Genomic DNA, 25,828 nt, shown 5'->3' with positions numbered 1-25,828 from the left:
AAGATAAAATGTAAGATGCTTTAAACAACGTCATCAATGGCCAACATGATTTGCTGCGTGACTGCTATATGCCCAATGCTAGTCTAGTGTTCTAATGTCACATAGTTAATCTTCACACACACACACACACACACACACACACACACACACACACACACACACACACACACAAAACAGAGTAAAGAAGGTTTACAGATTTGGAAACTGGGACCCTGAGAGATGCCATAACTTTGAGATCACGTGGCAGTTAGCAGGTGGTAGGGCCTGAGGCAAAAAAAAAAGGAACACTGACAAAAGTCAAGTCAGGGAAAGGAGGCCAGAGGACACCTGGGCAAGCAAAAGGGAACTTCTCAAAGACATAAATGAAGAAATGCAAGTAAAGAAATCGTGAAGTGCAGGGGTGAACTTACGAAAAGCCTACCTTCCAGTGGCTCATTTTAGATCAAATGAAAAGAAAACTGCAGAACAAATTTTAAGTATGCATTCCAGTAGCCCAAGAAGAATCCACGATATAGCTGTATATTTTCTTTCTGACAAATACTGCTGAAATGCTGTGAATATACTAAGTATTAGTTTAAGGTTCAGAAATAAAATTTCTCCTTTCATTCCTATTGTAGCCCACCATAGACTTCAAAAATACCTAATGAAAATTATGTGAATTTATATATTTAATCACCCTTATGATAAACGGAAATTTCATGAAAATAAAAACAGGAGCCAACTATCTCTTTGCATTAACACTAACTAGGTAAAAGTCTACAGCAATTTCTCCTTATGATTGCAAACAAACATTCTTATATAGTTCCAACAAAATGGAGACTAAATTCTCCTCATATTTCACTAGCAGGTATTTACAAATTTTGCAGAAACCTCATTCCTAACAACAGTTAATATTTCATTTCATTTAAAATACTATTTACTGATACAATTAACTGATAAGGTGGATGAACAGTCTATCCAAATAAAGAATGGGTAAAAAAAACATACTTTGATTGATTATAGTCTTCTGATTAGCTACTCAAAGCATTAATTTTAATTTCAGTTTTGCCTGATTAAAAAGGAATATATCTCAATACCTCTTGTTTAAATTCCAAGTGAAGTGTTTACAGTGTGAAAAACGGAGCACCCTCTTCTGAAGTAAGAGCTTGTAAAATAAAAGATTTTCTTCTGTCCAAAAAAGGGTAAAGGCTACCTAACAAGAATGCAACTTAGGAAAATATCAGAACACATTTCGACCTCAGTAATGTCAAGGTCAAACTGTAGACTGCTTGAATGACCAAATTCATTTCACTGTAACTTCAGAATACCCAGAAGTGTAAAAAGAAGAAGGGGCTAAAAGAGTCCCTGTTTATTAAGGGAGCTCAACTTGTACCTTACACCATATACCTCACCTCATCACTCTAAATCAAGGGTCAGCAAACAAAGCCTGTGGCCCAAATCTCGCTCACAACTTGTTTCTGCAAATAAAGTTTTATTGGAGCGCAGCCAGCTTATGCATTTATGTAGTGTCCGCGGCAGCTCTCGTGGTAAAAGCAGACCTGCAGTTACAGCAGAGACTGTATGGCCCACAAGCCTGAATTACTTACTATCTGGCCAGCTTCTGCTCTACCTTCTAACGGGCTGAGGGAAGCTGGCAAAGCCTCAATCCACTCACCTTAAAATGCACCATGCGAACCTGGGCCCCTGGGGTACAGACAGTGCACTCCCATGGGATCAGTCCTCAGGGAGACACGCAGGGCACCAGCCTAATAAGGAATATCAGCCTGACTGTTCAGATCATCACAGGACTCAGAAGGGATTCTGCAAAATCAGCGCTCCATCCACCAAGCTCCTAATATATCAATACAGGCTTTCAAATTGCCTCATTTGGTGAAACCTACATATTTATTAATATAAAATTTTAGGCTTCAAAAAAAAAAGTTCTGCTCAATACAGCACAATGTTCAATTTGTAAAAACATATGGTCTACAGGAAGCACATGATCTTGCTGCCGTAATTCTCATTTACAAGGTCTCTGAACCACTTAATTCCAACTATTCTAAGAGAGGTTGTGCACACGCGCTCCTTATAGGCTTCTCTCACCCCATCTGAAAGCAGCTCCCTCAGACTTTCCTCCAATCCACCATATGTCAATGAAACACAATTTTGTTACAGCACAGATTGGAGGGCGGAAATCGCTCACTTGAAAAAAATATGGAAAAGAAACAGTGAATGAATGTGAATGGGAGCTAGGAAAACTGGACTGCAGTCCCTGCTCCTCCACTAATGTCAGACAACCCTGGATAAACTATTAAAATTTATCCATTTTAAATTGTGCCTCACTTTCCTCGTGTGCTACATTAGTGATTCTCAACAAATTTTCTGTTTCTGTAAGCTTCACGTATACATTTATGTCACAATTCTCAAAATATCCTGGAGTCACCCAATGTTTTTTAAAAGTCTCTCTTTTCTTTCTGTGTTCCTCATTCTGACCTCCTCATCACCCAGAAGTGCCCCAAACCCCAACCCCAGGGACTCCTTGTGTCACCCCGTTTACTTCCACACAGCAACACTCTTTCATCACTAGAATGGAAGCTTCAGGAGAGCAAGGACTTTTGTCTATCTGGTACACAACTGTACTCCTTAAGTCCATATCACGAAGCTGGCACTAGAAATGGTTGTTGAATAAATTAATGCATCAATTGTACCTCCCAAAGAGGGTCTCTTGCTTACGTACTCCAGTTTCCCTGCTCCACCAGGAATCTGAAGCTTCCTCCTTTCTCTAATACAATTTGAAGCTACTTTTCATAAACACAAAGCTCACTATCAGGGTAGTGACTGCAATACTGAAGCAAAATTATAGTACTAGTGTTTTTATGTTTACTTCACGTAGCGCCAAAATTTTTTTTTTTTTTAAATACAAATTTGCAGTTTAAAAGAATCTAACAGAAGGAGCTCAGTGGCAGAGTGCATGCTTAGCATGCACGAGGTCTTGGGTTCAATCCTTGGTACTGACATTAAATAAATAAATAAGCCCAATTACCTACCCCCAAAAAACTTAAAAATATGTATGTATAACTAAATCACTATGCTGTACACCAGAAATTAACAAAACATTGTAAACCAACTATATTTCAATTAAAAAAAAAGAATCCAGAATTCATCCAATAGAAGTGAAACTAAATATATTTCAAAAATATAAAGTTCAAATATATATAAACATAAATGTTAAACTTAGATTGTTCTGATTATTTGCTGATAACATAAGAATTTACACTAAACAATACTTCAAGAAAATTCACCCTAAGAGAAAATTAAAACCAAATTTTGATCTTATTATTAATGATTACTCGAACTACTGGTATCCAGGCCACAAAAGCCCACCTTAGGGAAACCTCAACAGCTGACTTCAAATACTTTCAGGGCTACTATGCAAACGACAGATATGTCTTATTTTGATTGGACCCTGAGAGTTTGACTGGAATCAATGGGTAAAAATTACAGAGAAACAGAGCCTTGACATATAAAGGACACATTTCTGAAAATGACAGCTCCATGGACGTGAAATAGGCTGCCCTGTGAAGCAATGACCTTTCCGTCACTCGAAGTGCAAAGACTGGGATGACCATCGGATCAATCTTTCCACTGGGTGGGAGGTTAGACTTGCCAACTTCTAAAGCCTCTGCCAAGATTAAATTCTAATACTATTCCGGCACCATTCTGAAGGACGTTCTGAAGTGAAACTGCCTTTTAAAAAACACTACGATTGCATGGTGGTGAGAAATACACTGACTACTAATAAAGTTTGGTGCTGGTGCCTAGATTTATACTAAGACACCAGCTGTTTTACACACTACTGCTTTTGCAGTGATCCCCTGAAAAGGTCTCTGAGAAGTCCAAGGCTTTTCAGGTCACTTTTTATTTTAATTGAAGTATAGCCAGCTTACAATGTTGTGTTAGTTTCTGGTATAGAGCAGAGTGATTCAGTTATACATATATATATATTCTTTTCATATTCTTTTTCATTACAGGTTATTACAAGTTTTGAATGTAGTTCCCTGTGCTGCACAGTAGGACCTTGTTTTTCATCTATTCTATATACAGTAGTTGGAATCTGCTAATCCCACTCAGATCACATTTTGAAAACTGCAGTTCTAGGAATTCTAATGGGCAAAGTTTCTATGACAACAAGGAGACAAGGAAAATAAAAGGAAGTACATCTCCCCTTGCCCCCCAAATAAAATTCCCAATTCAGTAAGGTTATTACTAAGCTAATAATTCACAGAAGTACCACAAACATCACCATAGGTCAATGACCAGTATTTAATCTAATTCAACATATTTTCATCCCAGAAGAGAAGCATGTCAACAAAATTATCTTGTAAATTAGATTCTCTGGCCAAGACAGTTTTGAGCCAGTGGCCCTAGGGTGCACCCGGCTATCACTACAAAACCGTCACAGCCTACCAGGAAATGAAAATGACACAGAATCCACAACACTTAGTGGCATGTAGCATCTACCTACCTACACCCTGCCTTTCTCATGTTACAAAGGGCTGTGCAGCAACCAGGAGCAAGTCTAAGATTTAGGAAAGCAGGAGCCAGGTCATAAAACTGTTAAAATCTGTGAAAATGTAAATGTAAAAGCCTTTCCCACTCTTTGTTGCATCTTAATTCCAAGGTTTAGCTCCTTAAGAAAATATCCTTGAAATTTGCATTTCCAAATACAGAGAAAGTCCCAGGAAAGTCTGCATTGAGATTCTCACAGCAGTTTGGAAGAGAAAATCTGTGAGTATCTTTCAACAGTAGTATTAGCTTCCAGGGAAGTTCTGTCACTAGCAGACCTTGGTGGGAAGAACAGAATGGACACCATCTACCTCAAAATGTGTGAAGTGCCGGCCCTGCCTAACACCATCTACGGTGCCCAACTCTGAGAATGATTCCATGGGAACTGTTTTATCAAATATTTTTATGACTCAAGAGAACCCCTTTACCCCACAATTTATTGAATCAAGAGCTGTAGTTCTCCTGGTAATTAAGGGCAAAAATTACTAAGCACAGAAGCTATTTTAAAAATTAGAATAAAATTCACTAAGGGCAAGTCTAGAACAGTAAAAAAAAAAAAAAAACACAAAGCTAAACAAATACATGCTGGAACATGATTATACTTACCTACAGTGGACTATTATACACTCTGTAACTTGTAGGTAAGTGACTAGAAGATTAACTTACAGACTCTTTGAAGGTAAAAGATAGAAAACACTTTTAAGAACTAACTGCTATACTACTTTGCCCATGAATCATATTTAACAGATCATTTACCAGAAAGAGAGAATAATCATGAACAAAGACTTTACAGACTTTAAAAAGCGGGGGAGAGAATGAGGGAAGAAGAGAAGGGAACCCATCGATACACATCAAGTGTACTAGGAAAGTAACAAATACTGTAATTCAGTGAAAAACTGCTTCTTTTTATAAGCCACTGCTGTGTGCTCTGCAAAATGAAAAATACCTCAAAAATTTTAAATAATGCTAAATACTGCAGATTTACAGCTCAGATATATCAAGTGGTCATTTAACCATTAAAGCAACAGAGCTCTAAGAGTTCCTTAAGTATGTACTAAGTGAAAAGCACTCATGAATATGATATTCAACTTACACAATCACCTTTTTGAGACACAGTTATGGGAGGGGGGCACCTATAAATCCCCACTGGGGAATGATTTTAAAATAATCTTAATGGCATAAATCAGCTGTAAAAAAGAAGGTGCATACATCCACACCTGGAAATGGAGTGACAGCAAACTGAATGATCTCTTATAAACACACCAAACTCTGTGGGTATCAGAAATATAGGTTGTACTTTAAGAAACTGCCATTTGGGGGGATCAAGAACAGTCCAAATATTGACCATTTCTTAAGGCTTAACCTAATATTTATCCACAAACATTCCTTTCAAAGTGTGTCCCTCAAGACAAGTATTTCCAAGTTTCTCACTATGAAATCCACCTCTAATAGGGTAGCCATGGGGATATGAAATACAAATTCCCTGCCCTTTAGAAGTCTGTGATGTAGATATGCAGACACACGTAAGTCACTAATAAAAAGGAGGGTGAAATATTTCTGACTGGTGAGTTAGAGATGGCAGACTTCAGCCAGATCCAAAAGACTGAGCATCTCTGTAAGAGGTGGAAGGACAGTCAGTCAGCATCCTCTCAGAACAGGTTGCACTAACAGGATGACAGGAAGACGGTTCTGATAGAATTTATATTTGGGGTGGAATCGATGTGGGCATTGTGCTGGGTATAGGTAGAATCCACTGCTTTTTTCCACTCATGGCAATTTTTTGCCTACATTAAGATTTCAGTGTCTTCAAACACACTTTTGGTAAAAATGTCAACTTTCTGGAGATCAAATACGGCAATCTATATTAGTTTAAAATGTGTATACCTTCAATCCTATGGCCATTTTTAGGAAATTAAGAAAACGGCCATACCGAAGTATAAGGATTTAGCTATGAAAACATTCACCACAAAGCTACCAGGACAGTGAATAGATGGAAAAGTATTTGTCCACTAACAGGAGTCTGGTTCAATAAAGTATTTTCACTGATTGAACAACTACTATGCAGCCATTAAAAAACAAGATGTTGATCCTTATACATGGACATGAAAATATTTTAAAAATAAAATTAAAAAAAATCAGCATGTAGGGTCAATCCAGTTTTTTTCTAAAAGAAAAAAAAGTACTAACGTACATGTACATTTAGAAAGTCTGCATGAACATACAGCTGAATGACATTAGTTTTCCACAGGTAGTAAGATGAGAGGTGTATTCTATTCTCCTCTTTGCTTTATTATCTGATTTCTCTTACAATGAGCAATGAAAGATGTTTTAAAAATTAAACCTGGGGAGGGGAAGGGCGGATTCAGTTTTATTTTGTTTTAAGAATTTCTTCCCCTAAGTCTATGACAATGTGCCATAACTTGTGAATTCTGTGTCAAAGCCCTGAAACTATGCCTCAACGTTTACAACTCATTCACTGACTCCACATCATTTACGTTTTAAATAATGTAATAAGCAGAGAGGTACAGATGGAAAGCTTTCAGTGGTTCCTGAAAGAGCCGTGCAAGCTATACTTCCAGCATCATGAGCTATTACAACTGGCTGCTCTGCCCCTTGGGAATCAGAGGGAAAACGAATCTAGTCGAAGACAGAAGCCCAGAGATCTCTGTTTCTAGAATCAGGGCAACCAAAGAGATGTTATGGGACAGGGCCAAGTTTGGCCTTGAGAACACAGCAGCCAATAAAAGCAAGATGGTAAGAAAAACAAGAAAGAGGAGCCTGCCTATTCTATGGTCATGCAACCAGGACTGAGGTTCTGGCGATCTGGGAAATGTAACAGAAAAACATATTCTCTGAACAATGTGATGAAAATAAAAAGAACCCAGGGAAGAATGGAAGAAAAGAAATCAGAGGAGTAAGGATCCAACAATTACCAAGTTTGGCAAAGATCAACGCCATGCCAAAAGCAAAGTGCAAGAAATAAAAGAGTCATAGTTCACAGCATTGCTGAATTTGTAACTAGAAAAGCGGTAGGATGGTTGGTAAAGCACTTCAGCTGCAAGGCAGATGGAATGCCTTTAAATCATAAACTGGACTTACTTTAAATGTAGTGGGCATCCAAGGGACCCCCTGAAACTAGTCTGTGCTGAGACATCAATATCAGTATTGATATCAAAAGATTACAAATGAATAAATTTAAATCCACTGGTTTTCAAGGTCTCAAGTCAAAGAATGTCATTCAGAGGCCATTTAAGGCCATTTAAGGGGGCTCGTCAAGGCGTTCCTCTAGAGTACATTAGAATCACCTAGGGAGTTTTAAAAGTGAGATGTCTATGTCTCACCCTCAGATATTTTTATTCAGTTGGCCTGGGGATTCATAAATCTTGGGCACTAGGATTTTTTTAAAGCTCCCCAGGTGTGGACGAAGGTGAGAACCACATTCTAGTAGGAAGTTGGCTGGCTTCTTTCTTATCACCCCTAAGATGAATGATTCTGGCTGAACTGCAGTTTATAAAGGATTTTCAGCAATGATCTCCTCCAACTCTAATTTAAGGAACATAAAAGCTCCACTTTTCTCACAGTAATAATGTAGCCCCCCGAATATGAAATGACAGTCCCCAAAGGTCACTACTTGTGGTTAATACTACCTGAACAGCTGGAAAAATACCAAAAATAAGGTACCCAGGTTCACTGTTCTGAGAACATTCCAAAATTCACAGTCTTTTTACTGGGAAATTTCCATTTCTATCCTCCTCATTCCCTTCCAGATGCACTTACGGATGAATAAAAGATGGGAAACAGGAAGACTGGCAGGAGTCCTGGTTACTATGGCAGCAAGTGAATGAAATGCCACAGCTCATGAAACTGATAGTGAGAGCAGGCATCAGGTAGACATCATCAAGCCGTGCCTGTCCTGCTGATCGCTCTCCTTCATGCACAATTCAGTTCCCTGCCTTCACCTTATATTTCAACCTGTTCAGAGAGGAGGGGTGGAATGGAATGACAGGAAGATCAGGAAAGGTGAGAATCAGCAAAGGATTCTGATGTAGAGACAAAAGGGTTAGAAGAAATCTCTATTTAGATCATGTGAATCTTCTAAGCATTGGTGTACGGGTTTAGCAAAAGTATCAGTAAGTTGACTGGGTTAAGAGAAATTTTTTAAAACATGCCTTGATACAGTCAGAAACTTGGGCTTTGGCAAGAGAGTCAGATTTGCATACCTTGCTGAACAACAGACCAAAAGTGTGTCCACCACCAAGCCACTACAGTGGTGCTCAGTGCAAGTGATAGGATGAAGGTACCACTCTGAAAAGCAGGGAGGAGAAAGGGTATAAAAGCACAGAGGAATTAAAGGAATAAGACATCCTTCAAGATTCAGCTACCTCCTAGGAAAGTGTGCCTTTCCTCCATAACCCCATGTGTATCTCTCTCAATCCACATACATCTTGCAAGTGTAATTATGTAGAAGTACATCCCCTTCCCTAACTAAGCCTCTTCAAGGTTGCTTCTTACTCATCTTAGTAAAGATGCTGGAGATGCAAAGAATCTGGCACATATTCAATAAATGTTTGATGAACATGTATGTCAAAAGAATAAATGGAAAGATGAGAGATGGAAGTTGCCAGTTGTACTTTATTCAACTGAAAAGAGGATTAAACCAAGTAATAAAATTCAAGGAGAAATAAGACCTTCATTGCAAAAAGGAAAACAGCACCTTACATGTAAATTTTTTTCTTTTAAAGGCGAAGATGCCTAACAAATTTAAGCATATCCTGTTAGTCAAACACAGAGATGTACGATGTACAGTCAAGGAGCTAGGAGCAGGTGAAAGATGGAAACAAAGATCCAGTCAGAAACTCAAAAAGGTGCCTCCAAACTTCTAAAGATTCTTGGGACATAATTAAAAACAAAAACAAAAACAAAAACAAAAACAAAAACAAAAACAAAAAACAATGGACATTAGACTCCTACTGTGTACAGAAAATATCAAAGCAAAACTCAGACTATAAAAACCTCTGGAAGTGGAGTCAGCAAGTCCCATATAGATACAACAGTATTTTAGAGGGTATGACAATAAAAATTCATATTAGAATTGGAAGAAGAATAAAACCCAAAGGAATGGTAGCTCCCATTCTGTTTTATTTATTTCTCATTCCAGTCTTACATCAGTAACATCTCCCCTGGTGTACTGTATTCAACATGGAGGCCACACATAAAAAGGGACATCAATTGCCTCAAAGTTGCCCAGGAGAAAAAAAAAAAAAGATGGTAAAGTATCTGAAATCCATGTCCTGTGATGCACACACCAGAGAATGGAGATTAAGCCTGATTCTGAGACTGAAAATTGAAGACTGTATTTATCTTGAATATTTATCATCAGATACTCAAAGAGAAAGAAAGCTACACTTCAGGGGCATAACTTGGACTACCGAATGAAAGTCAGAGGCGAATTTGAGGTCATAAGAAAACTCTTTAAAATCAGAGTTTAAACTCTTTAAAAACTCTTTACAAAATGAAATGAACATTCAGGAGTGGGGACTGATAAAGTTCTAGTTCTCATGGGTGGTGGCTGCATAGATGTCTGCTTCACAGTTACAGTGGATGCTCATTATTCGTGGATTTCAAATATGCCAATTCACCTACCAAAATGTCTGTAACCTCCAAACCAACACTCCCACTGCAGAGTGGTGAACAGTACGCACATTCCCAGCTCAGGTCCAACGTGATGCTCTCTCTTCTTGTTTCAGCCCCCACTATGAATAAGAGTTCTTTTCACGGTCTATGTAGTGCCATGTTTTTCACACTTTTCTGCTTTTTTTGCTGATTTCACTGTTTAAAGTGGCCCAAGTGCAGTACTGAAGTACTTACTGTCTAGTGTTTCCAAATGCAATAATATATGATGTCCCTTATGGAGGAAATACGTGTATTAAGTAAGCTTTGTTCAGGCATGAGTTAGGGTGCTGCTGGCCTTGAGATCAATGTTTATGAACCAACAATATATTTTAAATATGATGTCTTTAAACCAAGACACATGAAACACAATTATGTACTGACTGGTTGACCAAAATGTGGTGACCAGCCAGAGACTGGCAGGAACCTAACCATGCATTTCCCCAGGGGGCAACGACTTCATATTCACTAATTCAAGTGTTAGGCGCAACTTTATGGACTGTAACTACCACAAATAACAATAATCAATCGCATTCACTACTTTGTACACCTGTTCATGTTTCATGGACTGAGAATGTATGCCAAATTTCACAAAAATATTTTGATAGGTGGGATTTGTGCTTGGTACAGAAAAATCAAATAGACAACTTCTAAGGCCCCTTCAAAATGGGAGTAACCATTAACTTTGCACTTAAAGAGATAAACAGAATTTTGAAACTCCCGTTGTGCTTCTGGTTGTCAACATGTTCTTTTAAGATAAGACAGAAATGGGCAATAGACTCTGAAATATCAAGTTTCAAATGCTAAGTGGAGAATGGATGTCAGGATTTCCTAGTAAGTTAGAGGATTCAACACAAGCATATACAAAAGAGTTGGAAGTCTTAAAAACTAAAAACCTGATAGAAATTTAAAAGAAATTCTTTTTCAACAGAAGGGTTGGAAAATAAAGTTTAGACACACCTCTACAAAAACCAAATAAACAAAGATGTAAATTAAAAGACAAAAGACTGAAACCAACTGGACCAGTCCAGAAAGTCCAAGAGCTGGACAAAGGAGGTTCCAAAAGGGAGAAAACAGAAGAGAAAAATTATGCCTAGACTGAAGGACACAGGAATATCAAGCTGAAAGAGGCCACTGACAGCCCATACAATGAAAGAAAAGCTTTCATCAAGGCACATAATCGTGAAATTTGAGAACACAGGAATTAGAAGTGAAAAGGTGTTATGCTTAACAAATTTCTGAAGGAAAATACTCCTCAATCCAGAATTTTATATTCAGCCAACTTTCAAACAAATGAGTAGAATAATCACATTTTTAGACACACAAAACTTTTTGATTCTAAGAGACTATGAAATTGTTAAAAATGAGTAACAGTGTTAGTACTATCAGATTTCTTGCTGTTGGACAAAGGAGATACCAACACAGAAGGGGGAAGGCCAAAAAGAAATCTCTAGTGCTGGTTTACAATTGGAAGCATCAGTAGATGTGCACACTGAAAAGGGCCCAGAAGCAGTGAACATGTTTACCTCTAAGAATGAGCACACCCAGACCTTGGTTTCTAAATACCATTCCCTAAGTAAATGCCTGATCCTGAATGGGGCAAGGAAATTCCATGTGAGCCTAGAACCCCTTGTTGTGCTGGAAAATAAGAAGTACTCAAAAAATAATGGAAACATGTTACAAACAACACAAACTAGCCAGAAGGGAGACCTGCTAAATAAATCTGGAAATGTTTGAGCAAAATAATGACAGTAATGAATTATAGCCCACTAAATAAAATAATACATGAGTTCAAACTAACATATAAATGGGGAAGTGGGGAAACTCATTTCAGTAAAGTTAGAAAAAAAAAGTTAGAAAAATCACTGCTATACACCACTGTAGTAATAACTTACTCAAGCAAGAATTATCAATGGATGCTAAAAGTAGGGGTTCAAGTCTGATGAGGAATAAGTTACTTACGTAGTCTCAAATTATCTTCCCACAAATTACTTATTACCAAAGGGGCAAGTGTTAACAATACAGTGGAGAAACCTGGTATATACCACTTCAATCAAGTATCAAAGTTAATGTCAACAATTATGGGACAACACAACATCACAGGCCTCCCAACGTGAAGTTCTGGGGACATATTATTGCTTAATGTTGTAGTCCCACCAAAAACACAGTGTGAATCTAATCACAAGGAAACAGATAACAGTAAATTGTGGAGGGGCATTCACAAAATGACTGGCCTCTAAACTTCAAAAATGTCAATACCACAAAAGACAAAGAAAAGCTAAGGAACTATTTCAGATTAAAGGAAACAGAAAAGCTAAATGCAATGGACTGGGTTCTGAACTTTAAAAAAAAGAGAGAGAATGGTTGCCATAAAAGAACATTTTGGAACAGCAACATTTGAATAAAGACTTTAGATTAAAATATTGCACTACTGTTACCTTCCAGATTTTGATAATCATATTGTGATTATATGGGTGATTGTCTTTGTCTTAAGAAATATACCTCTAAGTACTAAAAGAGTAAAGAAGAATAACGCATGCAACTTAGGTTTTCAAATGGCTCAGGAAAGCATCTGATAAGAGAGAATGCCAAAGCCAACATGACAAACTGTTAACTACCATGAATCTGGGTGAAGGTGATTTCTGGGTTCATACTATTCTTACAACTTTCCTACAATTTGAAATTATTTCAAAAGTAGAAGTGAAAAAACTTAAGGATATTTTTATTTATCAATGTTATATATACAACTCAATTCTCAGTCATTACCTGCTAGTCCATGTTAACCAAGGTAAATAACAATAATCAGCAGGGTTCTCATTGGAACTATTCATGAGATGAGAGAAAAGAAACAGATACAATCTCTTGAGGGTAGACGTGTTCATACTGAAAATACTTAGTCACAGAAATGTAAATTTTTCCTTTTATTCAAAGTTGGTACAGAAGTGCTAACATTTCCATAAAATAATTAACTATACTTCAATTACAGGACAAAATACCACAGAAAGGAATATACTTTGCAAGAAATGTAGTTCATCTTAAGTTTCCAAATACTTGTAAAGGCTAATGCAGCAGCTGGCAAAATAACACACAGTACACAAAGAACAGTGTATTTTACAGAGTCAGTAATGAAAACTGACAGCTCTTTAGCAGATTTGCTTCATTTTTTTTTCATTTTTTAAACAATAACACTTTTAAAAACACATTAAACCAAGATCATACATGTCTACAATTTTAAAAATCAGGTTGTATACAATAGGTTAGAATAGTCAAGTTAGAATTGTCACGTATGGTTAACAATCTTAAATCTACAATTTCAACTGTACTCCTTTCAATATGGAAGTAACTTGGTTTATATTCTACTTTCTGCTTGCAACTAAAACATTGTACAATGAGATGGACCTGATCAAACCTTAAAAAAAAAAAAAAAGCCGTGGACAATGAAGAGTACACCAGAAATTAGTTTACAATTCAAAAAACTCACCAATAACGCAACAACTTCATTTATAATCACATTTGGTCTACAAGGCATAACTGACAAAACGATCCATGTACACAATACAAACCCCCAGTGCACAGACTGGTCTCTCACAGAGCATCTGAACAAGCTTAAGAGGCAGGACACTGGGAGGAACATTTTTCAATGTAGACATCTTTTAAAAATGCTTTAATACATACATATCAAAATTACTAGATAAAAGCAGCAGTACTCTGCTGACATTTGGCTTAAAAATAAAGAAATGAATGAAGCAATTTCACAGGATATTAGAAAAGGAATTGATTTTCTTCTTGAAGAAGACTACTAACTTTTGCACAGCAACTATTTTTGATATCCACCTTATTAAAAAAAAAAGAAGAAGAAGCACGGAGAAGCATAACATAGTTCATATGTGACTGCCAACACAGGTCTGAGCAACAGAAAACGGGATGTCCAAGCAAAGAATGGGTAAATCCCCGCTCTATTTCTGAACTCTGTTGGCAATCTATAAACTAAAGCAATATTGGTGGGGGAAAGAAGGGCAACAGATTCCACACCATCATCTGACACTAACGTAATATGTCATTATTAAAAAAAATAAAGCTTTTGCATTTTAACAACCCCACAGAAAAGTCCATGAGCAAAAAGACTTTGTTGATCTGTTTGCCACTCAAGTTAGAGATCTCACAGTGAAATTAGAAAATTCTAATTATACATATTTACATTACTAGGACTACTTTCACCTAGACTAATTAAAGCAATTTTCCGTGGAATTATAGATGAAAGATACTCTGCCAAAGGAATCTTGAAAAGCGTTCTTTAAGGTCTTAAAAACTATTTTAAATTTAAAAACAACATTTAAAGGTACAGAACACATTCTATACAGGCCTAACAGGTTACACGGCTTTGCTTTATCACATATTGCTAAGTCAAAGATGTTCCTCAAACCTCTCCATTTTCCGGCATGTCTGGTACTCCCCTCTCCCCTCGTCCTGCCAAAGCCTGAGGTTTCACATTCTAAAAGAATGCCGTAGGTACACACCTGGTGACTTCTTGCTAGAGCGGGGAATCTCTCCCTCCAAGTGCTCAGATTAATTCTTCTAAACCATGTCCCATTAGTCTACACCAGCTATAATCTTCATTCCATATATTATTAGAGTTGATTATCCCTACGAAGATAAATATACAAAACAGAGGAGAGTGGGAACAAAGGTTCTTCTCTCCCATTTTGAGAGTTCTATCTTTCGACATATGGGCAAAATTCAAGACACAGATACACTTATTCCTTGTTGATAAACAGGGACTATACAGGTGAAGAAAAGTGGGGAGTAAAATAAAGGCAATGCTGAGTACAAGAAAACACATTATGTCCTTCTTTTGCACTCACATTCACAGACTTCATCTAACCTAGTCTCGAAGTGGGTATTGGGACAGGCAAACGAATCCTTTAGGCTCTTACGATCATTGTGGAATGCAAAGTATAGATCATTCGGCAGATCTGTCTCAATTAGTTAGATACTCAGTACGCTTGGATCAAATTCTGCTCTATTAAAAATGAAGGGCAATCAAGCATATGAAAAAAATAACTTCATTAAGTTTAGATTTACACAAAGATTAAAGATTAGTATTTGCTCTATTAAAAAGTGAGATTTCTCCATATTTACAGGATACTACTGACAAGAGGTAAAGTTTCCTAAAGATTTAAGATTAAAAAAACAACTACAGACTCCAATGGCCCTACAGCTTAAAACAGGAGCTTGTCACAATGTCCCACCCACCAAAGCCTCGAAGTCTGCTCCTGCTTCTTTAGTTCCAGCCCACAGACCCCGTCATAGCCAGTCACCCCCCACTATGACTGCAGCATTCTTGACACTGGTGTTCTCTCCTCCATCAAAGCAACACAAATGTACTCGGATTAGCACACTGAATCACTTAGGATTTAGGACCCCCGTCCTGGGTACCTCGCTGTCTGGGGATCTTAGTACTGCGGTCCTCAGCCTAACAACTCCGGAGACAAACACGTGGTGGGCTTTCTATGCCTGGCACTTGTGGGATACTGAGAATACTGTTAGTCTTGTGCTTTCTACATGTGGAGACACACACATGAGGGAACACGGTTTTGTGCTTTCTACAGGCCTTTAAGCTTTTTCCTTATCATGGAATGTGAAACGGTTGTCACATATATGTTCTCAGATATGCCTATCAAACCTACACTGGAAAAATGATAAAGTTAAAACATACTCACAGAATAAGCAACCTTATACTTTTAATTAAAGATAAAAAAGAAACAAATACAGATGAATAAATAACATTTAAGCTGCAACACAAAGTAGAACTACCTGGTTTCCTTGAACCTAAATAAAGGCTGCATATAAAGTATGTAAATATAAATGTATTTTCTTCACTAGTTATAACAAAATTTAAAAAGAGAAATTGTAACAAGTAAGAGTTATCTATCAAGAAAGGGAAAGGTGTAAACTAGCATATTCAATATTGGCAACAGGAAGGCACTAATCAAAACACAAATTTCAGAAGCTGATTATATTATGGAACACCCTATAAAATGGCCTTTGCTAATTTGGGATTTCAGTAATATAGATAGCAATGAGCTTAGTTTCAGTTTCCAACTATTATAACAAAAAAGTAAGCTATTAAGGAACATTCCACTTATAGACGTATAAGCTACTTTGATATATTGAAAAATTATCCAGACTGGTTTGTCCAGAGGCAATTTAAAAAAGTAAACACTCCTTTATCCAGCAGCACTAGCACTAGGGTACAAGGTGAATTTACCAAGATAAACATGTCTCCAATAAAGGTGTTGGTATCTACTATCAACTTGTGCTGTTGCTGAAGTCACTGCAAAATGTATTTCCCTTATCGATAAAGTTCACTGACTGTAAACTGTTTTGAACTGGGGGCGGGGCTCCATTATCCCGGGCAACAATTACATACAGTACAGTGCTTCTCCTCTGAGGATAGCGAAGCCACTGCTCCTACACTAACAAGAAACCGAGACCACTGTGCTTTGTCTTGACTTGCTCTCCAGTTGCTTATTTATTCTCACATCACTTTCTTCAAACATGCTATAAATCTAGGTAACCAAACCAAACTTTAAAAGTCATTACATAAATTAAGGTTATTGGTTAAGTCAACAGTCTCAGATTACGTCCTCCCCAAAAAAGTAAAGTGCACGAGATGAGTAATGATCCAGATACAACCAACCATTTTTGTTTACTTTTGAGTAAAAGACTATAATGCTAATGTTTAGGGCTGTTAGTTATCAGATAAATGGGGTGCTTAACACAAAACAAAAAGCTAAATCCTATCTTTTATAAAGGATTTGAGATGGAAACAGAAACATAAATTATATCAATTCTCACAACATTCCTTTAAAGGTGAATCAGTAGTTTAAAGCCTTAATTCCCAGCTCTGGAGAGAATTTTAAATAAAAACATTTATATGACTGTGAATAATGGTGTGGGACTCAGCACTAGTAAAGCCTATTAATTATTTTGAACCTTAGCTAAATCCTGTTCTGGAGTCAAAGTAGCTGAATATCTATCTACTCTTCCAAGAGAGGTGAGTGTGACAAAAAGCATGCCAAATTAAGAGAAGTTACCTTAATGGAGGCAAAGGGGTTTGCAGCCCTGAGTTATGTCAACCAAGTCTAACCAACTGTAGTAATCAAAAGATCACTTTGTAACTTAATCCAGCTTCATATCTAACTAGTACAAAGGATTTCTCTAAATGCCAACTGACTAGTTCCAACTTTTTACCTTTAATTACTGCGAGAACAAGGCTTTTTGGCATCAAAACAAACTCCATTCCTCTCTGCACTGTGATATCATCATTTCAAAGGGGCTGGTGTGAATTTTAATTATTGTTGCCTCCTCTCTAATTTTGAAAAAGGAGTTTTGAGAATAAAATATTAATGAATTATTAGGGCTCTTATCATTAGTGAAAACAAAGTCTGAGAAAATAATTCTGGAGAATAAATGGTTTAAACTAATAGAAATTTAGTATATTTAAACACAACTATATTTAATGAATCATTATTTGGATCCAAGTCTTCAAAACTGAGGCAAAGCAGCACTTTCGCACACCATGGCAGTAAGTCTGAAAGTGAATTAAGCTGACAAAAGATCAAAATGGGAATTTGATAAGTATTGAAAGACAGAACAGGTGAATAATTAAAGCAATGTTTGAGGGCAGACAAATAAAGGGGAAGACCAGTCTCTCTGAATAGCAGGTGGACATACATACAAATAGGAATATATCGTATTTGTAAAGTCTGCTCAGGCTAACATCAACACTGAAATGACTTAAGCAATTTAAAACCTAGCTAATAAGAAATTTTATTAGCTAAAGTATCAGTATGGAATATTGTCATTTTAACCTCAAATATGTTAATAAACTCATACTTTACAATATTTAATATCAAACCAGGGTTTAACAGGCTGGATCTTATTCATTGGTACCCTAGTCTATACGGGGAGGGGTTTAAACTAGCTGATAGCAAAGATACTTCAAGTTCTAGAGTTCAATGAATATGATTCTACATCTAACACATATTAAGCTAATTTTGTCCTTTACCAACTTGTTAAGTGTGTATCACCCAGGTACTTCTCAGTATCTCTCTTAATAGTTTTTATGACTTTTTAGGACAGTTTTGTCCTGGCAAGTCTCTGTAATCACATAATTTAACGGGACTGGTACTTATATATCTCTCAACCCAAACTCAGGGAATGGTGAGGTGTAACTACTAGATACCCACGTGGTCATTTCCAGCCATAATACCTCAGAGAAAAACAATATAAGGGAGTAAAGTATAAGAAAAGCAAGTAAGGGGGGAGAGTTTAGCTCAAGTGGTAGAGTGCATGCTTAATATACACAAGGTCCTGGGTTCAATCCCCAGTGTCTCCTCTAAAAATAAATAAGTAAACCTAATTTACTGCCCCCCATAATACAAAAACAAAAACAAACCAAAAAAATTAGAAAAGCAAGTAAGCCGAACACTGCCAAATGGGAACATTGATGGGTCTAACCTTTTAGTAGCTAATAATACAGCCAGTCTACAGGGTAGCAAAAGAATGAGAATAACCTATACGCTGCATTAAATTATATGTAAAGAGAAAGGGAAAGATCCACACACCCCAAGCAGGGAAGACAGCAATGGACTGAGAAATGTAGAGGCTAACCACCCTGCCCTGGACTTTCAAGCTCTGCCTTAGGCTCAGGTTAGAGAATTGAGTAACAATCTTCCCACTCAATTCTCAAAATGTGAAGTTTCATGAAGTGATAGGTCCCTGCAAATTACTTAAAGTGCCATTCCTAAGAGCTAGGATTTTGTGACCCTGGCCAGCCTTTTTTATTCAAAAAGACAAATGATCCTTTGAGCCAAGTGAAAAGGAAGCCTTGGGGATCAAATCTGCTGGATTTAGGCCAAAGGACACAGCACCATTCCTACTGCTTGATGCTTCTCCAACCTGAAGATAAGAGTGATAACCTCACCATGAAAGAAAGGCTGGGAGGAAAGATTGGCTCAGCCGTTTCAAAAGCACTTACTATCCCAGGGTGGGAGGACAAAATATTCTACATGAACAGGGAAATTAAAGGTCCCACAAAGGAATCAATAATCATTCTGCATGTCAGGGTAATAATCTCTTCTCATCAGTTCTTAGGACAAAGATTGCCTAACAGGACAAAAATTTAAGTCCTGGGGATACCACTAACAGCAGGTAAGAATGTATTTCTCCACTTCTGAACACCAGTGTCCCCACTTCATTTTGACTCTTTTCATCAATATTATTCTTAGCCAATTCTGAACCTTAACTTGAGCCAATATGTAAATATATACATGTTAATGTCTAGATATCAATGTCATCATCTAGGACCCATTTATTGATGTAAAGTATCACTACTTTGCTAGCTTTAAGACAGATCATGTATCACTCCATGAACAATCATTCTTATGAAACACGGACTTCAGAATGGTCCCCTGAAATTAAGTTGCAATCAGGAATTCACATACTTATTCAAGCACATTATCTATTACTGGAAAGCAGTAAAAGGGCAAGCTTCAGGGACTTCAGTCTAAATAAAGTGATGTTTATACTGGCAAGAATAAACAATCCTAATGGATATGCTAATAATCATTCCTTATTTACAAACATTAGTGCTCTAAACTTGACCTAATGCTATATACACACAAATAGACATGAGATGACGTATTTTATGCATCATACTAAACAAGAGCAGAGAGAAGGCAGGGGGACGCTAGCGCTCCAAACTATTAGGGCTCAACATTAAATAAAGGGGGGGAAAATCCACTTAAACACCACCTACTTTTTTATGCTTTTAATAGAAGGGGTAAGAAAGCTGCCCAGTCATTATGTCAATTCTCCCTGTTGAGTTACACAGCAATGTGTTCAGAGTCAAAGGAAATTTTAATTCCTATAACTTAACGCCAATTTGAAAAGTCTAAGATCCTATTATTTCCCCAAATACCAAAGGTTGTCTCAAAGGAAGGACAGTTCCTTTGAGAAAAGAAGAGGACAAACCAGGAGTCCAGATTTGGACACCTGATTTTCTGCTCTTCCCAATAACCTTGTAGCCTTGGATATGTCACAGCTTCAGCCTCCACACAAGAAAAGGATGGTCCCTATTTATTTGGCCCCCAGCTTATAAACCTTAAGAATGAAACTGAGAAAAAAAATTCTACAAGGCACTCACTCTAAGCTCTCAGAAATCATGCTATTCATATATGAATTTTTAATTTTTTTTCATATACAGACTCAGTCCATCAGAAAGCCTCCTGGAGATGGGAAGACATTATGCTACCTGATAATTTCTAAAATCAACTTTGGACAAATCAAGTCTATCATAATGAAACTAGTTTACAGAATACAAAAAAAATGTAAAGTCATTAGGACTGAGTTTTGATTCAAAATCTACAAAAGTATCTAAAAAAGTAATAATTTTCCCTAAAGAATACAAGATTAATAAAATCATGCAATTTAAAAAAATATCAGAGATTATGGAAAAGTCAAAGAAAGTAGATACACAAATAGTTTCCTTCATCTGTCATGGAGGAAGAAGGACAGTGAAGAGCACACACAAAGAACTACATATCTGTTGCGCTTTTCTCAAACATCTTTTGTACGTACCCTGTCCTCACAAAGGGGAATCAGTCTGTGAAAAACAGACTCTCATCCACAAAGGCTGCAACTGGGTACCAAGCCATGTCAAGACAGAGGGTCTTACAATTACACAAGTCCTGTAATCTCCACAAGACACACTACTAAACCCAGAAGTTCTTGTTCATGGCACCTTCTGAACATACTATCCATTCTACAGAAAGACCATCTGACAAGCTACCAATGGCAAAGCATGCACTCTTGAGTTTTCTGCTACTAATGGCCAGTTTGCACTGAAATATCCTCATGTTCTATGTCACTAGGTTTTTAAACAAAAATGTAGAGGCTGTGTACAGATGGCAAGCCTTTTGAAAAAAAGTAAATTAGGGAAAAATAACTCATCAAGGATACAATATGATCTTAAAATTAAATTTTCACTCTAAAAACTCAACCTCAATATATCATGATACAATTAAGTAGGGCAACCCAGCCAAAGGGCAGCGTTAATTTTTCTTCAAATTTCTGTACACATCTTCCAAATGGATCCACTTGGGAAAGTACCTGGCTAGTAAAGTATGTAAGTATGTTACCAATGACAAGAACAAAGCTAGAGAATTAATGGAGTATGAGTAATCACCTGTTCAGCTTAAGCTGCCTGAACACTGCTTAGGGGCTGCTAATTCCCAAACTATATAAACAATCTTAATTTGGTCAGTATTTTAAATTTGGGGGTCATCAGCAACGCTTACTTCATTTTCTCCCCCATAATCATTTCACAATACAGTCATGACACATAACTTTATAAAGACAGACTTGGTGGTCATTTGGGTATGGTTCACTTAAACTTCAAAGAAAAAAGAAAAACAAAATAACCAGAACAAAACTGTTTCCCAACATTCTATACACTGGTGGTACAAGAATAGCTACAGGAAAACATTCTTCTTTTCTTTCAGCATTCCGAATCCATAGGCTCATGCTAACAAAATAAACCTGGCAAACTAACTTGTCCTGAAACAAGTTCCCCACAAGCACAAGTTAGATTTTCAGTACATAATTGATTATACAATGTCTACAAATTCACTTTTTTTGTTTTTAATGATAGTAGGGATTATAGAGACAGAAAAAACTTCAAAATGAGCAAGTCTTCTACTTCAGGGTAAGAAGGTCTACCAAGATTTGGCAGTGCAGACAGTATACCTTATTCATGACATCTTAGCATATATTCTGCTCTAAGTGATCTATGAGAATAATTGGTCTCTCCTTACTTTGGTATGAAAAATTTTAAACCACATGTGCACAATTCAGTCTGTTAAACAAGTTTTACTTCATTTAAGCTGAAATTTTACTTTCATCCATCTCTGGGAAAATAAAGTCTTGCAAATAGATGATTTTCTGCTAAGTAAAATTTGGCTAAAACCTACAGCGTAAACAATGCCTGAGAGATGCAACAGTTACATAAGGTGTTTTTTTTTTCAAAGACCAGTATTTTCTTTAAGTTAGTGTCTCATCATATCCTTTAAAGTTCATAAGGAAAAATAAACAAACATGAAAATTCCAAGGGAACACACAGCAAAAAGTCCAATATTTAGTATTAGTTTAACTTGTGGAGGTTCTTCCAACATTTGTAAACAAACAGCCTCCTCCTCCATCAGGTCTCTGAGACTCCTCTTGCTGAGGCTCTTACTCTTAAAGCCACAGAACCAATCTATGAACTTCCAGTACCGGCCTCCATCCTCTGTTTCTTTCTTTCTTTCTTTCTCACCCATGAGAGCTGCTTGCCCATTGGAATAAGCATCAACTGGTGTTTCCGCTTCTGAATGACCTAAGGAAGCCACTGGGTTGCCCTCCTCTCTGCAAGTCACCAACAAATTAACATCTTCAGGCTGCAGGCCCTTAATACTATCTTCAGATTTCCCATTGGGAATGACATTGTTGATGGCCTCACTATTCTCACTGCATCTCAGAATGCTCTTCTCTTGCATTTTGTATGGTTCGTCTTTCGGGGAGCAGCTCTCCTTCGTCACCAGGATCTTCTTAGACCAAAAGGTGGTGGTACGAATCTGTTCCTTCGTGGGAGGTGGTGTGAGAAGGCTAACAATTACAGTAATAAGTCCTGTGACCCAAAACAATGCTGTGGCCACATACATGTAATGGATGTCTTTGATGAAGCCTGGCCTGTTATCAGGTTGGTCACATTCTGGGGCACGGTAGGCAAAGGCCAGTGTCAAACGGACTGCTCCAAGAATAAAGCCAGCCATTCCACCATAGAAAGCCCCTTGTTCATTGCAGCGCTTCCAGAAAATCGCCAGAAGGAACAGGGCCGCAACTGGGGGCGTCAGGTAATCTGCTACCTCCTGAATATAAAGGTACATCTGGCCTCCTTGCATCTCCACGATGATGGGCACCCACGCAATGCTGATCACCACCATAAAAGCTACAAATATCCTCCCCACAATCATTAGTTCTCGGGAGCTTGCGCTTTTGCGTATGAGTTTGTACACATCGAGGGTGAATATGGTACTGGCACTGTTAAAGATAGAGTCCAAGTCACTCATCAGAGCTGCAATCATCACCGCCATCATTAAGCCCCGGAGGCCCACAGGAACCAGCTTCATCACCAGACGTGGGTAAGCAATATTAGAGCACCCAGCTCTGCTTCCACACACTTGCATGCAGTGCTCTGGGTTGATGCAAGCTATATCATCAGCAAACAGTATCCTGGAAATCATTCCTGGGACAACTATGATAAACATTGGCAGAAGCTTCAAGAAGCCAGCCATTAGAGTAGAGCCTTTGGCATGAGCAATGTTTTTAGCCGCTAGGACCCTTTGCACGATGACTTGGTCAGCACACCAGTACCATACTGAAGCTGGGGTCTGTCCAAGAATGAATCCAGGCCAAGGAACATCTTCATCTGTTGGATTCCGCAACATTTTCAGTGCATCTTTCTTAGGGTGGACATTACAAGAATTTGTGTTGGAAAGGTTGTACGTCAACAAGATGGAGGTGACATTGGGTGAAGCCAACATGTACCTTCTCTTAACTTCCTCAAACCCGCCAATCTCCATCATGCTAATAATCATAAGTGTGAGTGCCCCCACGATCATGAGCAGAGCCTGCAGAGTGTCTGTGTAGATTACTGCAACAAGGCCTCCGGTGACAGTCAGCAAAGCAGTCATGCCAATGAGCAGGATGACAGACACATAAAGGTTCCAACCCAAAGACTCCTGGATAAAGAGGGCACCCGAATACAAATCCACTGAGAGCTTGGTGAAGATATAGAGAATCAGAGACAAGGCTGCAAAATATACCTGAATCCTATGGCCACCAAATCGCTTGGACAAGTATTCAGGCATGGTGTATACCCCTGACCGGATGTAAATCGGGATAAAAACCCATCCCAGAAGTTGCAAAAGCAGTAAGGCATTGAATTCCCATGCGCCCACTGCAAATCCACTTGCAGCTCCAGATCCTGCCAGACCAATGAAGTGCTCACTCCCAATATTGCTCACAAACAGAGAGGCACCAATTGCTACCCAGGTCATAGAGCGCCCCGCCAGGAAGTATCCACTCACGGTGCTTCTATTAGATTTCCACATGGCAAAAAAACCAATGCACATGACCAGGATAAAATACAGGGCCACTATGGCAATGTCTGCCGTCTCCAGCACAGCCCTCATTTTGGAAACTTTGTGAATAAAAGTGTCCAATGACAGAAGTGTCCAACTTTTTATTTACTCATTAGTAACCCCAGTCAAGTCCGTAAACCATACGTGAACCGGACTATACAGAGTGACACAGCAGGTCAAAGTCTTTGTCCTTTGGTTTGCTGTCTTGATGGTGGTGGTTGTGATAAACTTTGAAGGAGACAGTTTAAATTTTCCTCCGCTTCTTAATTGGGATTGAGAACTTAGCTCGTACTCTTAATCCACTCTCCACAAGACCATCAGCATTTACTCAGGTGCTGGAGGAGAAATTCTGAGTTGCAGCTAAGTCTAGTGAAGCCTACTGTACCAACCCTGCAAGGCAGCAAAGACAAAAGACAAAGATTGAATTAGCGGAGGGGCTCACCAGGCGATGAGGAAACTTTCAGTCTAGCAAAACGGCGCAACAAGACATTCTTTATAAAAAGAAAAAAAATTTAAAAACATACGTACTTTAGTTCCACAGGAAAGAGCAATCTATACCATCACATCTGATACTTAAAGTCAGTGAGAATACTTAATATTTTTAACTAAGAACAAAAATTCATCAACCTCCTAACTAAGTGGCCTAACTTCTCTAGCAACTAAGAACCCACCATGACATTGCCCTTTCTTGTCTTACTGTGGTAGTCTCAGACTGGGGGTGGGAAAAGGGAGCGGCGACACTAATCATTCATAATAAGGGCACCAAAACGAATCTTCAAGTACTGTGACTCCTAAGAGTAATGCACTTTATAGCCAGTTAGGGGCCTGGATAGATACCAGGACAGTGGTATTCTCAGGTGTTATCATTTACCCCCAAACACAACACCAAGTTATCACTTGGTCTATGCAGACCACTGCTACAAAATTTTCCTAAATTCCTACTACAAATGTCCATCTGTGTTAGTCATTGTACAGCAACCTAGAAATTGTGAAATGACTCTTGGCCTAAAGGGAAACGAGATTCAACACAAAAAAACTAGGAACATACAACTTATAAACAATCCTAAAATTTTATTCTATTAGCTTGAAGTAAGACATTGAAAAAAAGATTTTTTAGTGTTAAAGAAAGTAACTTCCTTCCTTTCCTTTTCATCAGCCATTATTTCCAAAAGACTCCCCAAGAGGATAAAGGCACTGACTCAAGGTTTGATTTTGTTGAATATTTTTTCCTTTTAATACTTTCTTGTTGAAGGGTACATAGAAAGCAAGGAGAGGAGAGAGGAGAAAAATTTTCTGGAAGACTGAAAAATAATGTGATTATTATCACATCTTCCAAAATTAAATGAAACAGACATTTGTAAGCCATTAGA

At 37.8% G+C, this 25,828-nt stretch overlaps 2 protein-coding genes across 3 annotated transcripts in view; both read right to left on the bottom strand.

Moving 5' to 3' along the window:
* Positions 1-25,828, bottom strand: part of MRPS6 (mitochondrial ribosomal protein S6) — a 63,982-nt gene that overhangs the window by 16,687 nt on the left and 21,467 nt on the right. The window lies entirely within an intron of this gene.
* The window catches only part of SLC5A3 (solute carrier family 5 member 3), a 34,047-nt gene continuing 21,129 nt past the window's right edge, over positions 12,911-25,828 (bottom strand). For both annotated transcript variants that reach the window (XM_031459278.2, XM_064475653.1), the window contains exon 2: positions 12,911-24,848. In XM_031459278.2, coding sequence (XP_031315138.1) covers positions 22,353-24,509 — 2,157 coding nt within the window. In that variant the 5' untranslated portion in view covers positions 24,510-24,848 and the 3' untranslated portion in view covers positions 12,911-22,352. The remainder of the gene's footprint in view (positions 24,849-25,828) is intronic.

Source organism: Camelus dromedarius, chromosome 2 (genome assembly GCF_036321535.1).
Source record: "Camelus dromedarius isolate mCamDro1 chromosome 2, mCamDro1.pat, whole genome shotgun sequence".
Taxonomy (NCBI): Eukaryota; Metazoa; Chordata; class Mammalia; order Artiodactyla; family Camelidae; genus Camelus; species Camelus dromedarius.
This window is presented reverse-complemented; position numbering and strand designations above follow the sequence as displayed.